Genomic DNA, 22,502 nt, shown 5'->3' on the forward strand with positions numbered 1-22,502 from the left:
TAAATTACTATACCGATGTGTCCTTTATCTTTGTTGCAGTTGCGCTAAACAGCCCCTCTCGGCGCGCCAGATCTTGTGAGACTGCTAGCACTGGATGCCTCTTTTGCACCTTTTTCTTTGCTAAAATGCATCCTAAGGAGCAATGTGATGTAACTAGGACGCACCAGGAGACTGCTGATTAATTTCATATGCAAGACTTTATATCTGTGTGCACCTGAGGCTCTGAATCTGTATACGAAGTTGCAGAATGTTCGGCAGCAGCTTTATTCATTCCAAGTCATGTTGTGGTTCATATAAAAACTCAGGTACACATAGATATACAAGTATCACATATCAGAGTAATCAGCACAGTCTGCGGGTGCATCCTAGTCATATCGCATTGCGACTTAGACATATTTTCTGCAAAAAATGATGCCCGACAATAGCACAGAAATGCGGGCCCTGGCGCTCGCTCACACCAGGCAAGTCGCAATACATGGCGTATTGAGGCTAGATGTATGAGGGCACATCTGTAAGTTCATCAAACAGCATGAAAACAAAAAATTAAAATACACATAAATTAATTTATCACTGTGCTGGACACATTGCCAGAACCCTGGTACCAGGGTCTATCAACACCAGCAATGTAACTACCCTACCCCTAGAACATGGCATCAGGATGGCAGTGGGCTGCTATAGTAACAGGGCTGTAATGGAGATTGGGTAGAGCTAGGGTTGACAACAGAAAGTGTTAGCTTATATTGCTAATTCTGTATATTATATTGTCAAAATTTCCCTAGAGTTATGTTTTGGTAAACAAAGAAATATTTGCAAATGTCACAGTAATCATTGTGGGCATTTATTCTTCAAGTAGATCACAGAACACCTTTCACGAGATCTAAATGTGCCCAGGGCACAAGGGACATCTCTAAGCGTTTAAATAGATTTTCTAGAATGCATTTTAAAAGCTTGCTTTATTTTTGTTTAATATGGAGCTGCGAATGAAGTGCTCCCTAGACAATTTGTGCCCCTGTTATGTGCTGTTGCATGGAAGCTCCAGTTTATCCTGCAGTCAGAGCAAGCAAACATATTTGCTTGCAGGCAGCCAGCAGCGACACTCTTTGGTTTTCTCAGGATAATACAATTCACAGAGATCACTTAAAAAAAAAAGCTCACACTATAACAAAGCTTTATGGCAGGAGAAAAATACTCACAGAATTATGCACAGGCTTCATTGTCAATAATGCTTCAAGGTTAAAGAAAGAAAAATCATATCATAGAAAATATTTCCATTTGTTAGCTATACATATGGTCATGATGCAGAGGCCTGAAGTTCTGTCTGAAATGTAGCAATATCACTATCATCATCTACTAACATGGCCATAATATAGCATGTAATCTGCAGGGGAAACCTGACTACCTGAATGTGCAAGCTGTTCTCGTATGTACAGTAAGACACAGAATAAAAAGTGATCTGCTGTTTATTTATTTTTCTGAGAAGTGTGCGGAAGGGATTCGCAGGGACAGGGCTTTATCGCCAGCTCTGTCCCTGCATGCGGATGTTAGTACATCAAAGTGATATTTCCTAAATTCGCAATGCGATTTTAGTCGAAAATATCACACTACGGGTTCAATTTATCAATCTTTTTTCTTTTTTTATACTAAAATAATGTGAAAACAGGTGTTTTCACACCTTTTTCACATTATTTTAGTTTCACTGAAATGTATTAAAAGGCTTTTGGAGCAGTTTTTGTTAAAAACTACTCCAAGGGGCCTATTCATTAAGCGTAAAAATTCAATGGAGATAATTAGCTTTAGAACTCTCATGGAGTTCTAGCTAATTATAGGTGGAATTCATCATTCCACCTCTCCATAAGTATCTATTCCGAAAAGCTGTCATTTTTGCGATGACAGCTTTTCGGGAAATAGATACTTTTCCCTGCCTACACTAACTTATCGCATCTGGAAACAGTGCTGCGCATGCGCTGTTACATCTGTAAAACCAGCGCATGCGCAGCACTGCCTACAGATGCGTTAAGTTTCGGACCCCCCCTCCCCCCTCCGCTCACCTTCCCGCCCCCCGACTTACCTGTCCGCGCAGCAGCCTCCGGCTCCGTCCTGCTGGTCTGTCATTTGGTTTCCCAGCAGACCACATGACAGATTAGAAAAAAAAATTTTTTTTTTTCTTTTTCTAAACTCTCTTGTGCTCTGCTGGGGAGCACACATGACAGACCAGCCTCCGGAGCCTGAGGACGGAGCAGAGCGCCGGAGGGACTCGTCGGGGGACCTGCACACGCTGATACAGGTAAGTGGATTCTGCTATTCGCCACCTCACAGTGGCGAATAGTAACTGCATCAAATTTCGAAAATTTATAATTTTCGGAATTTGATGAATACCACAATTTCCACATCCCCATACTAATGTATGGGGAGTGTGGAAATTAACGCAGGGGAACTTAGCAAGGAGATATCTGTGATATCTCCTGTGTTAAGTCTGTTCGTGAATACCAAAATAACGTTATTTAAGGAAAATGTCCTTAAAAACGTTATTTTAGTGTTGATGAATAGGCCCCTAAGTCTGTTCATGAATACCAAAATAATGTTATTTAAGGAAAATGTCCTTAAAAACGTTATTTTAGCGTTGATGAATAGGCCCCTAAGTCTGTTCATGAATACCAAAATAACGTTATTCAAGGAAAATGTCCTTAAAAACATTAATTTAGTGTTGATGAATAGGCCCCCAAGCCCTTTAATTCTCATTTCTTTAGCAAGCAGATCGCATTGCCCATACTTGTAATAGGAAATGCGATCTGCTTGAAATTTACTAAGACTTGTGAAAAATGACAGAGTGGGAGCCCTGGTATAACCACGTCATCTGGAGATGGTGTTAACCAGGGTTCCCCCCCGGTTCCCTCACTCCTGCTCTCCACTCCGACAGGCAGAGCAGAGTCGGGAGCTGGCCCCCTGTGATCAGCTTTGGTCTAAATAGAACAGAAGCTGATCACTGCAAAAAAAAAATAGTTAAGAAAAAAACCTCAAACACTTACCTGCAGCCGGGGGTCCGCTGATCGGTGAGCTCTCTCCTATGGTCAGCTGGTCGTCGGGGCTCCTGCTCTGTGACCCTGGTCAGCTGTGCGCTGAGGATTTACAGGGACAGAGCTTTCACGTAAGCTCTGCCCCGCTGGAGAATGTTGATACATTCTCGTGATAATTCCCAAATTTGCAATGTGAATTTAGGTGAAATTATAACACTAGTAGTAAATAGGGGCCATAGTAGTAAAAGATTTAAATAATGTAGCTTACATTAGAGCTTAGATTATATAACCTGTACTTTCTTTATTTGTTAGCCCTGTCATCTGTAACATTCTGTCTTGAGCAGTTGATTTCACAGGGAAATCAAATTGTGGTTGGTTGAATGCTATGGATTTGACTCAGCCCAGAACAAACTAAAAAATTGATTCTTACAAATGCTAAATGATTGTTGGACTTTGTTTATTCCTAGCTTCAGCTTAGATTGTAGATCTAAAAAGCTGAGAGTATTACAAGTGGCGGAACTACATTGAGTCAGGGACGTGCAGTCAGTGGAGGCAAAACCTTCTCTGTCATATTCCTGAGATTTGATTTAAAAATGATTAGAATAATAGAGAGAAGATATTTATAACTTATATATCATCTTCTTTGTTTATTGTAATCATTTTTATAGTTAACACTCACCAGCTATGTGGAGCTCCCTGGGACTGCAGGGAGACGAGAGATGAGGCAGCAACAGCTCAGACTCACTTCTATATAGTCAAACACTGCTTGCAGAGCTGGGGCAGTCAGCAGAAGCAAGAGAAGACAGTGATGCAGGTAGTAGAATCAATGGACACTGAAGCTTAGTGTAGTGAGGAGAGAGTTACAGTGATCAGGGGGTGAGACAGGCTCCCAGCACTCAGACCTATCTCCATGTGTGCCTCCCCAGCCATTGACCTCACCGCACGTGCAGGGGCGCCGAGAGGGGGGGGAGCGGGTACAGTTTACCCGGGCCCGGGCTTCCATAGGGGCCCGGCGGGGGCCCGGGTCTGGCGCCGCCCCCCCTCACTTCCTCCCTCCCTCCCTCTGCAGCAGCCCAGCACACGCTGTGTGCTGGGCTGCAGCGGGAGATTGCTTGCGACTGCTAAGTAGCAGCCACAGCAATCTCCTATGCCTGAAGGGGGGAGCGATCACACTGATCGCGCCCCCCACTGGCTTTGCGCCGGGCTGAGGGGCTCACAGCGCTTCGCGGCACTGCAAAACACTATTTTTTTTCAAGGGGGCGTGGCCACGCCTTCTGAAATTAGGCCACACCCCCTCTTTACCGGGGCCCCGCGTGGCTCTCTACGCCCCTGTGCACGTGTGCAGGGGAGTGGCCACTATGGGGCCTAGAGGATTGGCGGGCTAGGCAATGTAAGATTCCCCTCTAAGGCTCCCACTCTGCTCTCAAAAGAACAGAGTGAAGAAATGGTTTGAGACGGCGCATGTGCCAGACCACACATACTCAGAAAAGGCCAACACTTTGCTCGGAGATCAGGACGGGAGGCTAGAGCAGCAGTGCCGGGCACCTACTTGTATGGTGCCTGGTGATGCAATCTTATACAACTATTCTTGTATATTTCACACAACACTAATACATATCATACCATAGTCCCTATTTTCAGACCCCAAAAGTAGATATGGCTTTGTGGGAGTGTGGCCATGGTTGGAAAGATGAAGGGATGACCATAGCCCATCTATAGTTAACCATCGATTGTTAACTACCGATGGTTTACCATTGATGGTGCAGATGCAATGGTTCTCGTTGTATTTGTGAATTTTTTTTTTCCTTGTCGCACAGAGCGGGGCCTGCTAAGCCCCATTCCCGATTCTGATTGGTACGCAGTCTGCTGTGCCCCCAGCAGTGGTGGCCATTGAGGGTTCACTATAGATGGTTTTGTGCCATCGACGGTAATCAACAATGGTATAATCGATGGTGACCATTGATGGTTAGTCCCCCGATGGCCATCCCTAGAAAGATGTAGCCGGAGTTTTGGATTCTGGGAACGGTGCTCTTTTGTTTTGACTGCTCTTTAAACTGTTGAGGGGCATGATTGCTTATAGGGGTTACCATTTCTCTGCTGGTTCAGACAACTGAATGGTTCTTGCAGCTCAGAAACTCTGCTTGATTTAATAATGCTGGTTTCATATGAATAACCGGGATGTAGTTAGCAGACCGGCAGCCGGGATGCAGCCCCTGGGGTCGAGGGTTAGGCACCACTGGTCGGGGGGGTTAGGGTTAGGCACGAAGGGGGAGGGTTAGGGTTAGGCACGAAGGGGGAGGGTTAGGGTACGGGGTGGGGAGGGTTAGGGTTAGGCTACAAGAAGGGAGGGTTAGGGGGAGTAGGGGGGACGGTTAGTAAACTTACCTGACACTGTAGGAATACCGACCATCGGGATGCCGCTGACAGTATTTTGACAGGAGGCATCCTGACTGTCGGTATTATATTTAGATTCCAATAAACCAGAGTGCAACTTAGTTGGCTCTTTAAGTAACAGCAATTATGAATATGTACAGCGCAACTGTACGCTGTATTGCTGCGATTAGCATTGATACAGTTTGTTAGTGCTGATTATTAATAAATAGACTCCTTAAAGTGGTTTCTTTTTTATGTAGTGGTGTGTAATACACATTCCGCACCATTCGTCACACAGATTTATTATTACATAGCGCTAGACAAAACACACATTTCTTTGTTCCAAAGTATACAAGTAACACATTTCTGTGTGTTTTGTGATATGTATATAAACCATAGTGCGATGATACTTGTTACAAATTATACATATAAATAAAATCACAGCGGAGAAGGACAACAGCTTCATTGACTATACAATACCACGTCTCATTGACTTTAGCTAGGTTGATGATATGTGACTGCAAAGAGAAAAGGTTTTCATACGAAAATCACAACACCTCCTCACGCTGTAATGAAATGGTCCTTGTCCTAGGCAGGCCTATAAAGGGCTTCATGGGACGTGACAGACAGCAGAGAGGTGCCATAGCCGTACAATGGAAGCACATAGAAAGGAAGAAGGACGCTCATTACACACTAAAATGCCCCTTGATTGTTTTATCAGATTTTTTTTTTTCAATCCATTAAATTATTATTACTGTTCACAACATTTAACTTTTAGTTTTCCTTTATCATGGAGCCTGACCCTATTCAAGCAGAACTAAATACAAAATAATGCAAATACTGATACATTTTCTCATACATATGGAACATGAATTTGATAACACACACTCACTTCTACAAGCTCTACTGCTTTACCATTTCCTAGGGAGCGTCCATGATGATCTCTCCGCATCCGCTGAATACGGTCAAAGATGTTTCCTTGACATTGACAACATTCTAATTTGTCTAACTGTTTTCCCTTCTAAAGGAAGGTCTGAACAATATACATACCGTATATATTTATATACTGTATATATATATATATATATATGTGTGTGTGTGTGTATATATATATATATATATATATATATCACTATCCATACGATTTGTTTCATACCAGTCATCATCATATGTGTGTACCTGTACCAGTTCTATCACTGCTGCAACATATTGCTCTGAAAACAGTACACAACTCTGCAGAACCTGCAATACCATCGACATGCCATCACTGAACTTTGCCTGCACAAGGATGCCTAATTACACCCCAGTTGCGCCCCTTCAGTCCAAAGTGGATATACAACGCACTCCCCATCAGCCCCACAGTAGGCAAGCCGATATAGCTAAACATACTGCTGTGGATATGTGTCAGTCACTGTGGCACACTGTTGTTGGTCTTTTGCCACTGTACTAATACTGTATAAGTTTCTTTTATAACTTTGTGGAGAGATAAAATCCACTGGAGGTTTTCTTTCTTTCTTTTTTTCCGATATTTGTCCGCAACTTATCCAATATATATATATATATATATATATATATATATATCCCACATCCAGGTGTCATATTAAACAGCTGCTGATACTGCAAGCCAAAATTTCACAGTAAGTAACCTTTACCTTTATGTGCCATTTCGCATTAAACCTAACATGTATGAACACTTCATATTGTTTATTTTATTTTTTTTAATAAGAAAACAAGTATTTAGCTTTCTAGCACACAGGTTCCATTATATGTTTGCGTCCCAACGTGGGTTTACTTGCTCTTTAAATGTGTTCATAGAGGGTCAGTGTAATAAATTAGTTAGAAGCAACACTTCATGCCGGTGACACATCATCTGTCACAAGCGCTAAGAGTTTCAACACTCCGGCCAGAGATTAATGTGGAAGAATACCTGAGTGACTCTTAATTGAAGAATACATTTCATGCGGGTAAATTACGTTGAATAAGGGCCTCTCTTGTTGAGTCACCAGCATTGAATCTCTGTGATTTGAAACCTCAGGGATCAATACGACCTTGTGAGAAGCTGCGGTGCCAAGCATGCATAAACACCTATAGCACTCTGACCCAGCAGGGGTCTGTTCTCATTAGATACAGCAGAGCAGAGCATAAATAAATCCCTCATTGTGACTGCGTCCAGCGGGGTGCTATCATCCTTGAAGACATTATATACAATCAGTGGGTTTTCATGCCCAGTAGTTAAGTGCCTCTCGCTGTGGTCCGATTAGCACAGGCACTAGGAGAGGACCTATCTCAGTACAGGTTAATTGTTTCTTTCTGTCATTTTCTGGGAAAATAAAACTAGAACATGTCAAGTTGATGCGAAGGTAGAATTTGTTGTAACATGTCTAAGTGATACTAGCAGTTACAAATGTCTGTGCATTTATATGCATCATGTTTTTGAAGTGGATGTTTTGCATAGTACTGAATAAAATTACCTTTAATTAAGCACAAATGTATCACAAATTACACTTCGTTTCAAGGGACTCCCTCTATTTCTCCTTGCACGTCTTAAATAGAAAGTAATCCTTTAATCATTATCAATTATACCTACTGAGCTTTCATCTTTTTACAGGATGTAGGAAAATTGTGTTCTTGCGTTTAGCTCAATGATTCTATTATTAGGATATTCACAGTTTAAAATGATGAGTGTGTTATCTGTGTCCTGAAGCATCTATGGTGTAGCACAAGAAACCAGCATCCAATTAGTTGCTAAATCTATTAACACGTCATAGTGCTGAATGTCATTTCTTCTGTCAGGACTTTGGGTCTGATTGAGCGATGGACGGTATAGAAGAGCCGCACACAAGCGTATGTGCTATTCCATCCATCTAAAATGCAAATGCAGCAGGAGGTGTCTGTAGGAAACGGCCACCTCCCTGCTGCATCTACGATCCCAGTGCTGCCACGTCGCAGCCTGGGGTTACCGACACAACATGGTTGCCCCTTTGACCAGGCTGCGGTAACTGAAGCTTACCACAGCCTGACCGGGTCCAGGTCACTTGCGAGGCCAGGAAGTATGTGTCAGTATCGTCAAAATATTTTGTCAGTATCGTCAAACTGGTTTCTTTTGACAAAAACACCAGTAAATTCCAGCAAAGTAATTATTTTCCAAAACACTTCATTTATAACTTCAGATATGTTTTAGCAACTCCCATTATTATATAGCATGGAGAAATGGGAAATGACGGAACATCACCAAAAGGTTAATAGTTCAGTTTATTGTCAAAAGTCTTTAGGCAACTTTTTGCTTCTCTCCATCTGTCTCACAAGAGCTTTATCTTGCAGACACTATGACTTGTCAATACAGGAGGCCAAAACATTTTTTGTGATGGCAGTAGAAGAAATAGAGGTCAACCAGATGTCTTCTTATATAAACAACTCAGTGTTACATGCACGACAAAAGCATTTTGAACAACATTCAGTGTCTTAAACAATATGTTTGCGGAAGTACACTTCAGAATATTGTGCTTCAGGTGCCAGAGAGACCTAAACTGCTACATTAGTTTTCTGGAACTCTCAATTCTTGTCTTTCAAGTGTTGCTTATGGTTTCGTGTTTCGTCATGTTTACAAAGCAACAGTTTTAATGTTTAGTAATTTATTAAAGGTATAGGTTAAAACACAGTGACTTCAATTTTATAAAGGCAAATTTGAATCGCTAAGCATGAAGCATTGAATACTGTAGATTAGGAGCATGTATAAACCTTATATCAGATGAAGTGTGTCATGTGTGTAAATCAATTACATACATAAATTAAAGGTACCAAATAATAAAATAATATAATAATATAAGCTCCTGGTAATATGCTGCCACTCTACTCAAAAAAATATCCTCCCATCCCCCATCCCCCCACCCCCTGGGAATAACATACAGCAGACAGTAACTGGCATCATCTAATAAATATTATCCTCCCCCTTCACCCCCCCCACCGCAAATAATGGTATCATTTAATACAGATTATTCCCCTGCCCCACTGTCCGCACCTCCCCCTTACACACACAGCAGAATGGCATAATGTAAGAAAAAAAAAACCCGCTGCCGCCCGCAAGACCCCCGGCGCTCCCCCCGCATAGAGCAGTCTGAGTCATCTGGCTAAATACATTATTATCCCCCCGGGCTGCACCTGGCCACCTACGTCTTGCTCCTTGCGGCTGACCTCCAGAACTACACAGCGCTGGCACTGTCCCGGCAGCAGCAATGCTATCATCCGCCTGGCCTATGGGAACTGACTGGGAGGGGCTTGCGCGCTGCAGCTCCCCCTTAAGCCAGCCCAATCTCAGCGTGCAAAAAATATATATATATATTTTTTTTTTTCAGCGCTGCTCGCTGGGTCAGGCAGGAGGGGTTTCTAGGTACTCGGAAACCACCCCTGCATGCGCGGGTGCACTTGGGGCCATATTCAATTAGCGGCAAAAAAGGCAAACAGGCGAAAATGGAGAAAATAAACTGGAGAAACATTTAACCACCCCAGACCAGGAGAAAAGAAAAAGGAAAATCCCTATTTTTGGCTAAAAATGTGGGGATTTCTTTCAGAACCCTTTGCTTCACAAGGTTGCCCTGTCCTAATAAGAGCTGGCTAGACCACTGTCCTGCTTCACAGTGGCCTGGCCTCCAAAGAACAGCGTCAGGGATCCGTAAATAATGGATTTGTAATTTAGAGGGGTTTTGTTTTTTTTTAAATTGATTTATCATTATTGTATTTTTAATTTGTAACTGATGACCTGTTGCTGCCCCACAGCCCTTGCTACTGGCTAGCAGGATGCCTTGAAGGGCACCCTGAAGTTAGTATCACTGCTGAAGTGGCGCCCAAAGCATCCTTTGGCCGGTCCTGGCAGCCATGCTGCAGTGCAGTCTGTTCAGCTGCTTGGAGACTCCTGAGGATGCTATGGGCAGTATTACGCTTTCTAGTGCTTCAGTCCCCCTCTGTGCGACATCATCATGCGCCCTAGGGTTAGAGCCGTCATAGGGCACTCGGCCAGCTTGTTTCGGTGCTGAACTTAGGTTTCACCAGTTAATTAGTTTATGTACATTTATATGATTTTCCAGCTAAATGTATTTGCTGAAAGCTTTCACAGCCATTAGTGGGGTTATCAGTTCCAAATGCAACCTGCGTAGCTGCAATAAATGCCATTGTAGGCATACAGCATGTATACAGTATGAATTAAATGTAACAGCGCTCTGTAACAGTTTATATGTGTAATGGAGAATGGCTTAGCAATATTACAGGCACAGACATACCACTAGCATAATCTAAACTAACTAATATGGTGCCTTCATGACAGATACATTTGTTTATCGCTATCGCATAAATAGCAGGGGCTCCTGAAATGCTTAAAATATCTTGGAAACCATGAGTCACAAAAACAAATTAAGGATATTAACAGTCTGAAAAAAATGCTAAACTTCTGTGGGAAAAAAAATAGTTTGAGAACTGATTACATTAATGTCGTAAGGCTAAAATATACCCTATTTATAAGTACAGTTTGTTTAGCCTAGAGAGACTTATTGCTGTGTGTTTACGCATTGATTAAAATAGACCAGTATCTACCATTTTATATGATTTGCTGTTAGGAAGTAAAAGTACATTCATAGATAACAGTAGAATGGTATAACTTGGTGGCCACATTCTTAGGAAAAATAGTGCCACGTGTTATTACGGGTGTTCCTAAAATACATTTCTTTTCCCTTCTCAGGAATTTTCTTAAGAAAAATGTTGGACATAGTGATAGGAGTACCAGTGTTTGAAAATGAACCATACAAAATATATACTGTTAATGAAATAAGTCATTTTGCAGTACAGGCTGTTCTGATAAATGTCATTTTTTCCTTTATAGGAGAGGAACTTTGTACCGGACTCATCTCAGGTTGTGCCTTGGACTGCCCATACGGCTTTCAGACCCACCATCATAACTGTGAGATCTGCCAGTGCCGGCCACGGCCCAAAAAGTGCAAGCCTTTGGTGTGTGACAAAAACTGTCCTTTCGGCTACCTGTAAGTACTTATCCATAGTGCTTTGTCATTGTGGAGGAAATGTTAGTCTCATAAAAACTCATAAAATTTCTGGGTTATTTCTCCCTGAAGCCCTCCAGCATGAAATAGTATTGCCAACCAGAAATTCGCTGCATTTTTAATAGATGTGCTGTCTGACAGAAGTGTCTGCAAGGTCTGTGTGTGCAGATTTTTGCTAGAACAACTTCATCTATTACACTTACATGCCTTCCTCTGCTGTGTTGCTTAAGCAGGAGCACAAAACAAAAGTGGTTCCCAATTGCTACCTTGTGTACATATGTATTATACTGTTGCTACAGCCTAATGCATACTTATCCAAGTCCCTGGAATCCCATTACATTTCGGTTTTGCTTGTCAGTCATGTATCCATCCCTCTATATGATGCTCTAAACACTGTGCATGGTGAATTTAAATTGAAATACCTAGAAGTAAAATGTGCTTTTACCCACATTGCTCTATTATTTTTAGTGATCTCTCCTCAGCTGTATGATGGAATGACCCATGGTACCTCCCATTACAAAGTGACTTAGCAAGTCTGTGCATGGCTATCAACCGCAAAAGGAATTTATGTGAAATTAATTTTATTTACTGAGAAAATAATAAGACCCATCATGCTTTAAAAAATTGTATCTAGGAATTGCTAATTGTTTACTATGTCACTTTGTAACGTGAGTTACTATAGAAGGACCCTGAAGTATTATATGATAAAATATGTCAATAAGGACACATGTAATGTAACCATTAGCAGCCAATCAGATAATTAGATTCCATTAGTAGGAATATGGTATAAAGATTTTGTAAAAACAAAGATTTGATCAATTGCTCTAAGTAATAGACCCTATGGTTAGACATTAGAGGCATCAGGGTCAGGGGTCAAACATCCAGCCCATTAACTGTAGTAAACACCATGTTTCTTTTTTGTCGAGGTAATTAAATAAGCACAAGTGCATTGTTACGTGCATGCAAGCAGTCAGCTTATTGGGAGTACCTGTAGTAGATTTTTCTGTTTGTTATGTAGCCTGTCTATGTAGCCTTTAGTATTCATGCTTTACAGGAAGCCATGTACCCTGGTCATGTACTACATGTAGTCTGGACATTTAAGAGATGAATTGCCTGTGATGTAGGTCTAACTTTCTTTCATATTAAATTATGCAGTTTAGGTGAATTAAGACCAATAACTGGCATGGATATACCAGTCAGCTCACCAGTCCTTTATTGTCATGAAAGTTCATGTCATTTGTTGTAGTTCAGGCTGCCATTGTGAGAGCTGAATAAATATTCAAGATAATACAGTGTATCAGTTCATTATAATAATAAAAATAATAATTTTATTTATATAGCGTTTTTCTCCTAAAGGACTCAAAGTGCTTTACATTTGCCTTTACAGTACAAAATGCAAAATAAGCTTAAACAAGGGACATTAGTGAAATGCTTGGGTGAAGAGATAAGCAGTGACATCACAAGGCACAAAGTTAATTATGAGAAGTGTAAATTTAACTTGCAAAATGGCTGCCTCCACTCTATGTAGATAACACATGTAATTTAAGGCCAATTTTGATACAACTTTTTTACTGTTTTAATATATCAATGTGCCCCAATGAAGAGGAAGATGACAAATGCATGAAGTATACAACCAAAGTATACCAGTCTTACATCTTGCCAACTTTCCCAGAACATAAGAGAGGCTCCCAAATTTTTCTGGAGTCCCATCTACTTCTGGAAGAGTTCCTGAAGAGATAGGCACTCTTCCTCATCCCACTCATTTCCTAGTGAAGTGGATGGGACAGGGCTCATGATGGCTGCAAACCCCCACGGTATTCAGCCGCTGGCTGTAATCCCGACAGTGGAAGCCCGGCTGGTTCAGAATCTCGGCAGCAGTAAGTAAGTACACTAACCTACCACTACCCCCCTAACCCTAACCCTCACTTGGTGGTGCCTAACACTAACCTTCCCAGGGGGTGCCTAACCCTAACCTCTTCTCTAGTGGTGCCTAAAACTAAACCGGCTCCCAACACCCTAACCCTCCCGGGAGGGTGCCTAACCCTAACCTTCCCCCCTAGTAGCACCTAACCCCTCTTCCCCTAACCTAACCCTCCCTGGGGGTGCCTAATATCCCCTCTCTGTGGCACCTAAACCTAACCCCCCTTCTCCGGAGACTTTGCTGGTACTTACCCGTCTGAGCGATCAGGATTGTGAAGCTTTGAGAAGCCGGCGTTGGTATCCTGTTCACTGTCCTTATATCGTCTCCGGCATTTTGCCGGGCGGCAGGATTCAGACGTCGGGATATCAACGCCCGGCATTCCATCTGGCGGCAATGTGACCGCATACCACAGCGGCCACCTCCATCTCCTCTCTGTGAAGTTTCCCACAACAAAACTATAAAATTGGCAAGTATGCATTGCTATACCTCCCAATTGTTTAACCTAAGGAATCGAGCCAACATGTACATGAGAATAGTCATGTGCTACTAGGATATGGCCAATTCACCCTTGGGGGCCTGTCCAGCACTTCCTTCTGTGGCACCCCTAAATGTGGTATGCACCTGCCACTATGCATAGCATTAGCAAGGAAAATGGTTACTAAATTTCACGCTAGCGGTAAAAAGCTGTTCCAATTGATAGACTTCAATCTTGACTGTCCCACCTAACTTGGGACTTTTAGGAGGTATTCAGTATTTGTTGTACAGTTGTAATACACAAGCAGCCTTGATTATGAGCATCAATTATAGCACTTGAAAATTACCTTTGTACAAGGATGTTTAAAGAGCATCTAAATTGTCTATAATGAGTGGTATAAAATGTGTATTGTATTACTTACATGGAGTCCACTTCTCAGTACTTATTTTCTAAGATACTGTACAACTTAATTACAGACCTAAAACAATCACATACTTGTGTGTCAGTTTATACAGTACTGAATGTACTTCTTACAATGCAGAAGGAATGAAGAGATAGTATTTCAGGGGTGGGCAATAAGCGGCCATCCAGCCTTTGATGAACCACACATCCAAGCATGCCTTTCAACAGTTCTAGCATGGCCAATTAGCAAAACTGGCAGGGCATGCATATCATCAAAAATTGCTGGTGTTTTCCCACTCATTGTCTGTTGGTATTTTCCAGCACTGTACAACATTTTAGCTGTTTTGTTTATGTTCTCACTGCTAGACACATCTTGAAAGCCATGTACTGTATGCTAGATTATTGCTATATTTGGGATGAGCAATATATGGAATCTTTTCTCCCATTGGACCAATCCAAAAGTGCAACGTGTCTGGTGCGCATTGTAGAAGATGGGAGACATGCTGCCACTAGCCTACAGATTACAGATTTTCTTAAACGACCTTAACAATAGGTTCAGATGACAGGTTTTTATGTAAGGTAATTTGGCTGCTGTAAAAGACTGTATTTAAATTCTTGAAAAATAACAAATAATTGAATTTTCTGCCTCACTGGCTGGGTCATCGCGAAGGAAAGGGATTGAGCGGAATAGATAAGAGAGAAGCAAATACTTGCTGGCTGTATAAATGATATTCATTGCAAAATGAAGACAGATATATTGTAAATGTATACAGGCGGCACTGCAAACAATAGTCCGTATTTTAACCACTTTCCTGCTGTACTAACATAAATCTGTGATTTTCCTATTCTCATAATCTCCGATTTGTATCTGTGTATGATAAGCTGTCTACAGCAAAGGAATCAGAATGGTATTCTAGGCAAAGAATAAACGTCTATGGATATGTTATTGAGGGATAATGCGCACAGCAACGTACCTAGTGTATGAAGCACTTTCTGCAGGCTAGGAGACAAAAGACACTGAAAAATATAGGGTACCATTAGATATCATTATACTGGAGAGCATTATGACTTTGCTGGCTGATACAACATATTGTCCCAGCTGTTAAGCGCCTTTCTGTACCCAGTCTGGGTCATGTTATTCCCCTGCCAGTTCTGTGAAAATTGCCCTTTCTCAGAGTTGAGTAATTTAATTTCAGTAGATTGTATGAAGCAGAGAAGCTCTGAAACTTTTGAAAAGGGCTTTGAAATATTGCTTCACACTTATTTAGTTGATGCTTTAAAGAAAATGTATTATATTTTTATTTTCTGGTAAATTGTTTCTGAAATGCACCTATCCTGTTTTCCAATTTAGTTGATTATAGTCTGAATTGGTTCATTTCAATTGGGGGGCTGAATTTAACAAGCAGCGATAGGTTGAAATTAACAGGTTTTCATGCCACATTTATGGATGATTTAGAAACTGATGGATTTATCAGAGCAAAACTTCCATTTTCAGACCCAAACCACCACAAATCGTCACCCTGAGTTTTATGTAAAAAAAAAAATATGGCCATATACATTAACCTGCAGTTACACAACCTGTAGGAAAACCAGCCGTATATATAAGTGTGGTGGTGAGATTACTTGAACCGCAGCTCTCTTGCCTGTCAGCTGGTAGAAAAAAAATTGAAGAAAACCCTCTTTCACCTCCCTCAATGAGGCGTGTTGGCGAGGATTTGAGGTAGAGTAGGGGAATAACACTGCAGTGAATGGGGGTCACGGAAACCCCTATATTTTATGACCACATGGCTGCTTGTGTCTTATACAATACAATATAAAATACATTTGCTAACATACAAGGCCATAAACAACACTACATTAACAATACTGTATACATCTCTTTGCTTATCTCATACTATCTCCCAGCTGGACCCTTCCATTCTACAGAAGATCTATGTCTCTCATTGACACTCATTACCTTCTGCCATTCACTAAAGGACTTTTTCGTGCTGCACCCACTCTATGGAATGCCTCCAAACCATACTTGCCGACTATCTGACTGCTCCTTCCGGGAGGGAGCAGCCAGATCGGCAGGGAGCGTGGCCAGCAAAAGGGGATGTGACCGGTTGAACAGATGTCATTGGCGGGAGTGATGGGGCGGGGCCATGTGCTTGCGTCATTTTGGCCCCACCCCCGCAACATAATGCCGATAAAACAGGCATTGTGAAGCAGGGGTGGGGCCAAAATGACGCGATTCAGCGTGAATCGCGTCACACACACCCCCCCCCCCCCGCTGCAGGGGTTTAACAGGTATTCGCGGGGGGACCGGCGGCAGTCGGGAGGCTTGCCCTGCCTTTCCGGGGGGCCAGGATCTGCACCCATTTATCGGAAGGCTCCCGGCCGAATCGGGTGGGTAGGCAACGATGCTCCAAACCTTCGAAGCATTCAATGAAAACTCACCACTGCAAGCAAGCTTACTCCAATCTTACACAAACTAGCTCTCCTTAATACAGTCCACACATCATTCTACATAATGTATGTTCTCTTTCTACATTCATATAATCCACTCATCTCAGGCCAACACTGCTGTGTCACTGGATCATTGAGCCCTCTAAGAACCTATGTAATCAGGATGGACCATTTGCATTCTGTAGTGCTTATCCGCATGTATCAAATTCCTATTTTCCTATATACTATAGCTTGTAAGCAGGGCCCTCTTACCTCTGTGTCTGTCTGTTATTACCCAGTCTTGTTTTATAATTGTTCTGTTCCCAATTGTAAAGAGCAACAGGATATGCTGGTGCTATATAAATAACTATTATAAATAAAGGATGATGATAATAATAATAGTAAATATGCAATGTCAGTTCAGAGTCTGCTTTGTCACAGTTATTATGAAAGAGCGGTGACTTTTCTAAAGCTGTGGTAGAGCATTATATCGAGTGTAACATAGGAAATGGCTCCTTTAACACAAAAGATCGTCATTCAACCCTGCAGTTCCACTGCTCATTGCCTCATGTAAAATGCTATTTTATACAGTTAAAGCATAACAAATGTTCATTTAGAACACATTGACATTCCATGACCCACTGTAATCATCCCAAATTCTCGTGAAGCAATTTACATGCTCATATGTAGGTGCATCCATAATACTTCTTGAAGGTTGGCAAAAAGTTGATTATTATGATTAAGCAATTAATGAATTATTCACTTTAGAATAGGCCATTGCCTGGTAATTAATTCCCTTGCCGCCAGGTGATTTCATGTTGTGAGAGAATTATTTTCTATAAACTAAATTATTGCTTTTCCTCATTTTGCAAGAAATATGTTCTTCTTTTATTGCGACTTGTTAAAAGAAACTGTTCTTTTCTAAAACGATTCTTCTACTTTTGTTCAACTAATCAGGATTTTTAATATATAACTGAACTATATAATTATTGACAGAAACCTGGAATATGCAAATAATTGTTTATGATGATGTATATATTTATCTTACATAAACAAGTAGGGAAAATATAAGAACTAATGAATTTACTATATGACGTCTGCATATTAAAGCTGCACTAGCACTCTCGAATGGCGGCTATTTTTAACATGGCTCTGCCATTTCTGTAACATAGAACCAGTAATTTCATTTAGTTAACCAAGAATAAATGGCCCTCCAAACTCTTTTCTATGATAAGGCCACCTGACCCTAACCTCCATGTTTTTGTGGGCACATCTGCTGACCTATGGCCACGCATGCGCAGTTAGCACAGGAGGGGCAGAACAACAGCACTGATGTACAGTTCATGAAATGTTATTAAAGAATACTTTCCATCATTTGTTAGCACCTACAAACCTGGGTAAAGTTACTCAATCAGATACTTGGGAATGGTATGTACCTCATATTTGTAGTGTGTTTATTTATATATAAGTGTGTGTGTGTACATATATATATATATATATATATATATATATATATATACAAAAGACAGAGATGCCAGCACTCACACAGACCATATGTTAATTGCGCCTGAGACTTCCTCAATTACCTCTCCCGACCGAAGAGGAATGTAACATTTCCAGCACAACGGGCGGCACTCGTGGCGACTGACTGAAAATCACGTAAGGAGCCCCTTTGTTAATCAAAGTTTCAGAACATTAATCTCGTTCTTTCGTCAGGATTCAATGAGATATAATATAACATATACTTGTATAGCTGCACCTTGTGAGAACGCCAGAGGTGTTGCTGTCGGAAGCTTCTTGAGGGCAGTTTGTGGGTAAGATATTTAAAGCACAAATTTTGTTTATCACTGTATTTGTTGTTTATCCTGAAGAAGGGATTGCTGTACCCCGAAACGTTGATAATAAACACATTGTTTTTTCACCTACTTTGATCAGTCTTCGGAGTGCCGCCATTATTGATGATATCTGTGCATATATTTATATATTTATACTGCATGTGTATATATATATATATATATATATATTATAGGCTAAGTTGCATAAACTAATAGTATTTCAAATACTTTAACTTATATATATATAGTGTATTAGAGACAACGTGTGTACACTTACCCACATAAATAACCCCGGTACCTGTGCCAGCCACCAGTCACCTCAAACTGCAAGCAGCCCATGTCGATAAGAGACACACTTTCGGGTTCCGCCTACCTACGTTGTCCTGCAACCGCTTTGTTTGCGGTCCAGCGTGCAACCGCTTAGCTTGCGGTCCAACAGGAAACGGCTCCCCGTCCTGCATAGGTACCGGGGTTGCCTCGAGTGCCTATCTTCTGTTTGGAGTGTTGTATGCTACCTGATAAGGACACCGAGGCCAGATGTGGAATTATTGTTTGAGTGCCGGCAGTTTTGGGACAAAATATTTGTATATATACAGTCAGGTCCATAAATATTGGGACATTGACAGAATTTTCAGATTTTGGCCTCTATTCACCACCACAATGGTTTTGAAATGAAACAAACAAGATGTGCTTTAACTGCAGACTTTCAGATTTAATTTGAGGTTAATTACATCCAAATCGGGTGAACGGTGTAGGAATTACAACAGTTTCAATATGTGCCTCCCACTTTTTAAGGGGCCAAAAGTAATGGGACTATCAACTCAAAAGCTATTTCATGGACAGGTGTGGGCTATTCCCTAATTATTTCATTATCAATTAAGCAGGTAAAAGGTCTGGAGTTGATTCTAGGTGTGACATTTGCATTTGGAATCAGTTGCTGTCAACTCTCAATATGAGATCCAAAGAGCTGTCACTACCAGTGAAGCAAGCCATCATTAGGATGAAAAATCAAAACAAACCCATCAGAGAGATAGCAAAAACATTAGGTGTGGCCAAATCAATTATTTGGAACATTCATAAAAAGAAAGAACGCACCGGAGAGCTCAGCAACACCAAAAGACCCAGAAGACCACGGAAAACAACTGTTGTGGATGACAAAAGAATTATTTCCCTGGTGAAGAAAAACCCCTTCACAACAGTTGGCCAAATCAAGAACACTCTCCAGGAGGTAGATGTATATGTGTCAAAGTCAACAATCAAGAGAAGACTTCACAAGAGTGAATATAGAGGGTTCACCACAAGATGCAAACCATTGGTGAGCCACAAAAACAGGAAGACCAGATTAGAGTTTGCCAAACAACATCTAAAAAAGCCATTACAGTTCTGGAACAACATCCTATTGACAGATGAGACAAAGATCAACTTGTACCAGAGTGATGGGGAGAAGAGAAGGAAAGGAACTGCTCATGATCCAAAACATACCACCTCATCAGTGAAGCATGGTGGTGGTAGTGTCCTGGCGTGGGCATGTATGGCTGCCAATGGAACTGGTTCCCTTGTATTTATTGATGGTGTGACTGCTGACAAAAGCAGCAGAATGAATTCTGAAGTGTTTCGGCAATATTATATGCTCATATTCAGTCAAATGCTTCAGAACTCATTGGACAGCGCTTCACAGTGCAGATGGACAATGACCCGAAGCATACTGCAAAAGCAACCAAAGAGTTTTGTAAGGCTAAAAAGTTGAATGTTATGCAATGGCCAAGTCAATCTCCTGACCTGAATCCGATTGAGCATGCATTTCACTTGATGAAGACAAAACTGAAGGGAAAATGCCCCAAGAACAAGCAGGAACTGGCAGAGGCCTGGCAGAGCATCACCAGGGATGAAACCCAGTGTCTGGTGATATCTATGCGTTCCAGACTTCAGGCTGTAATTGTCTGCAAAGGATTTGCAACAAAGTATTAAAAAGTGAAAGTTAGATTTAGGATTGTTTAGTTTGTCCCATTACTTTTGGCCCCTTAAAAAGTGTGAGGCACATATAGAAACTGTTGTAATTCCTACACCGTTCACCTGATTTGGATGTAATTACCCTCAAATTAAATCTGAAAGTCTGCATTTAAATCACATCTTGTTTGTTTCATGTCAAAGCCATTGTGGTGGTGAATAGAGGACAAAATATGAAAATTCTGTCAATGTCCCAATATTTATGGACCTGACTGTATATATACAGGGTTTGACAAATTTTTCTAAAATCTAGGAGCCAGGATACACACTGTACTAGTCCACAAAATGTACGCAGTTGAATGGATATAGTAAAATGGAGGCCCCCTCACTGCTCTGCACCTACGCCGCAGGCAAGCAACCCCCACAGCCACACTGCTGAGGGGATACCCCCCAGGCAAACCACCGCTCTGCAATGACATTGCTGTGCAGCTTCCCCCCAGGCAAACAACCACCCAACCCCCCCCGGTCACATTGCTGAGCAGCTAGCCCCCCCCCCCAATTGCCACACAACCAGGGGGGTAGCTGCTGGCAAACCACTCCTCTGCAGCCATGCCGCCTGCCTCGTGGTCACACCACTATCCCTCTGAAGCCGCTCCGCAATCTCTGGCCACACATAGACCCTCTTACCGGAGAGCTCTATGCAGCCGGAGTTAGGATACAGTAGACAGCCGGGACAGGAGGATAAGCACAGACTGGTACAGACAGCAGGAGTCGCAGCAGGCCCGGGATGGAGAGAAGTCATCAGTGCAGGATGGGACGTACAGGAGAAGCCAGTGCAGGCCAGGATGGACAGACACAGCATACACCGCAGGCGACCCTCAGCACATGCACTCCTGTGCAAGAAATGACCACTGCAATACTATAGACAATAATCTGCACTGGGGATGACGAGGCAAATAATCAAAGCAATAAGGAGTTGGCAAAATGACAAGATAACTAAGGAACCAGTGAAGTGTACCGGACGAGTTGGGGCAGACTGGATGACGAGTGGGAGCTGGCGAATGGGGGTGTTGACAAGAGGGGGAGGCTTTAAATGCCCCTCCAAAGGCTTGATGCTGGGTAACACACTGGGAGAGAATGGTTTTCTTGGCTGCTCCACTACACAATCCCATAAATTAAAATTTTGATGAGAGGGGGAAGATTCCATAACGCCCATTTATCGGTCAGGTCATATAGAACTCCCAGGACGCAGGTAATATAATCCTGAACAGACAACTAAATCCGCATGAGGTCAGCCACTGATTGTGTGTATTTAAAATGCTGAGTATTTGTTTAATACCACCCCAATAATGGCATACTTACCCTTATTTTCATATATAATTGGTTTCTGAATTACTGCACACTACACTTTGGTAGTAAATACTCCAATTTACATACACTTTTTTTATGCTATCATTAGTTATGCAGCTTAAAACCTGTGATGGATAACAGGTAGCCCGAGGACTACTCCTGTGGTCTTCAGCTCCTTCTTGCTTTATTGTGAGATTTGTTTGCTATAACTTGTAATACTTTTTTAAAATGCCTGCTGCTATGTTATTTCAGATCGGTGTCTCTTAATTGTATTGTTTAAAGTAATTGCGAATATTTAGGGTAATATGTGGCCCTTTTGAAGATTGGTGAGCAGCACCTTGTGGCCCCTGAATTCTATTAGGCTACCCATGACTGCTACAAACAAGAATGACTGACTGACAATAGGATTGTATGTATCACTGCTTATATCCCTGTATTATGGAATATTAATGTCTTCACTTTCAATCAAGATGGTAAGGTAAAATGACTGGATGGGAGGGATTGAGGTGCAACGCTGCGGTTTTCTGCTGCATCTGGAGCCTGTACTTTCAGCATGAGACAGTAGCATAGTGTCCTTTGGAAGAATGTGAGATCTGTAAGAAAGATATGATATTTTAATGTCTGCTAGATGACTTTTATTGAGTGTTCCTTTGGTATTTGAGTATTTATATGAATCAAATGCAGTGTACTATATTTCAGTTCTAGCTCTGGCAT

The 22,502-nt window shown here is 41.7% G+C and overlaps 1 protein-coding gene across 2 annotated transcripts in view; it reads left to right on the forward strand.

Annotated features, from left to right (window-relative positions):
• Positions 1-22,502, forward strand: part of CRIM1 (cysteine rich transmembrane BMP regulator 1) — an 836,765-nt gene that overhangs the window by 684,453 nt on the left and 129,810 nt on the right. For both annotated transcript variants that reach the window (XM_088474447.1, XM_088474446.1), the window contains exon 9: positions 11,257-11,413. In XM_088474447.1, coding sequence (XP_088330573.1) covers positions 11,257-11,413 — 157 coding nt within the window. The remainder of the gene's footprint in view (positions 1-11,256; positions 11,414-22,502) is intronic.

Source organism: Taudactylus pleione, unplaced genomic scaffold, assembly GCF_031769625.1.
Source record: "Taudactylus pleione unplaced genomic scaffold, aTauple2 ptg000154l, whole genome shotgun sequence".
Lineage (NCBI taxonomy): Eukaryota > Metazoa > Chordata > Amphibia > Anura > Myobatrachidae > Taudactylus > Taudactylus pleione.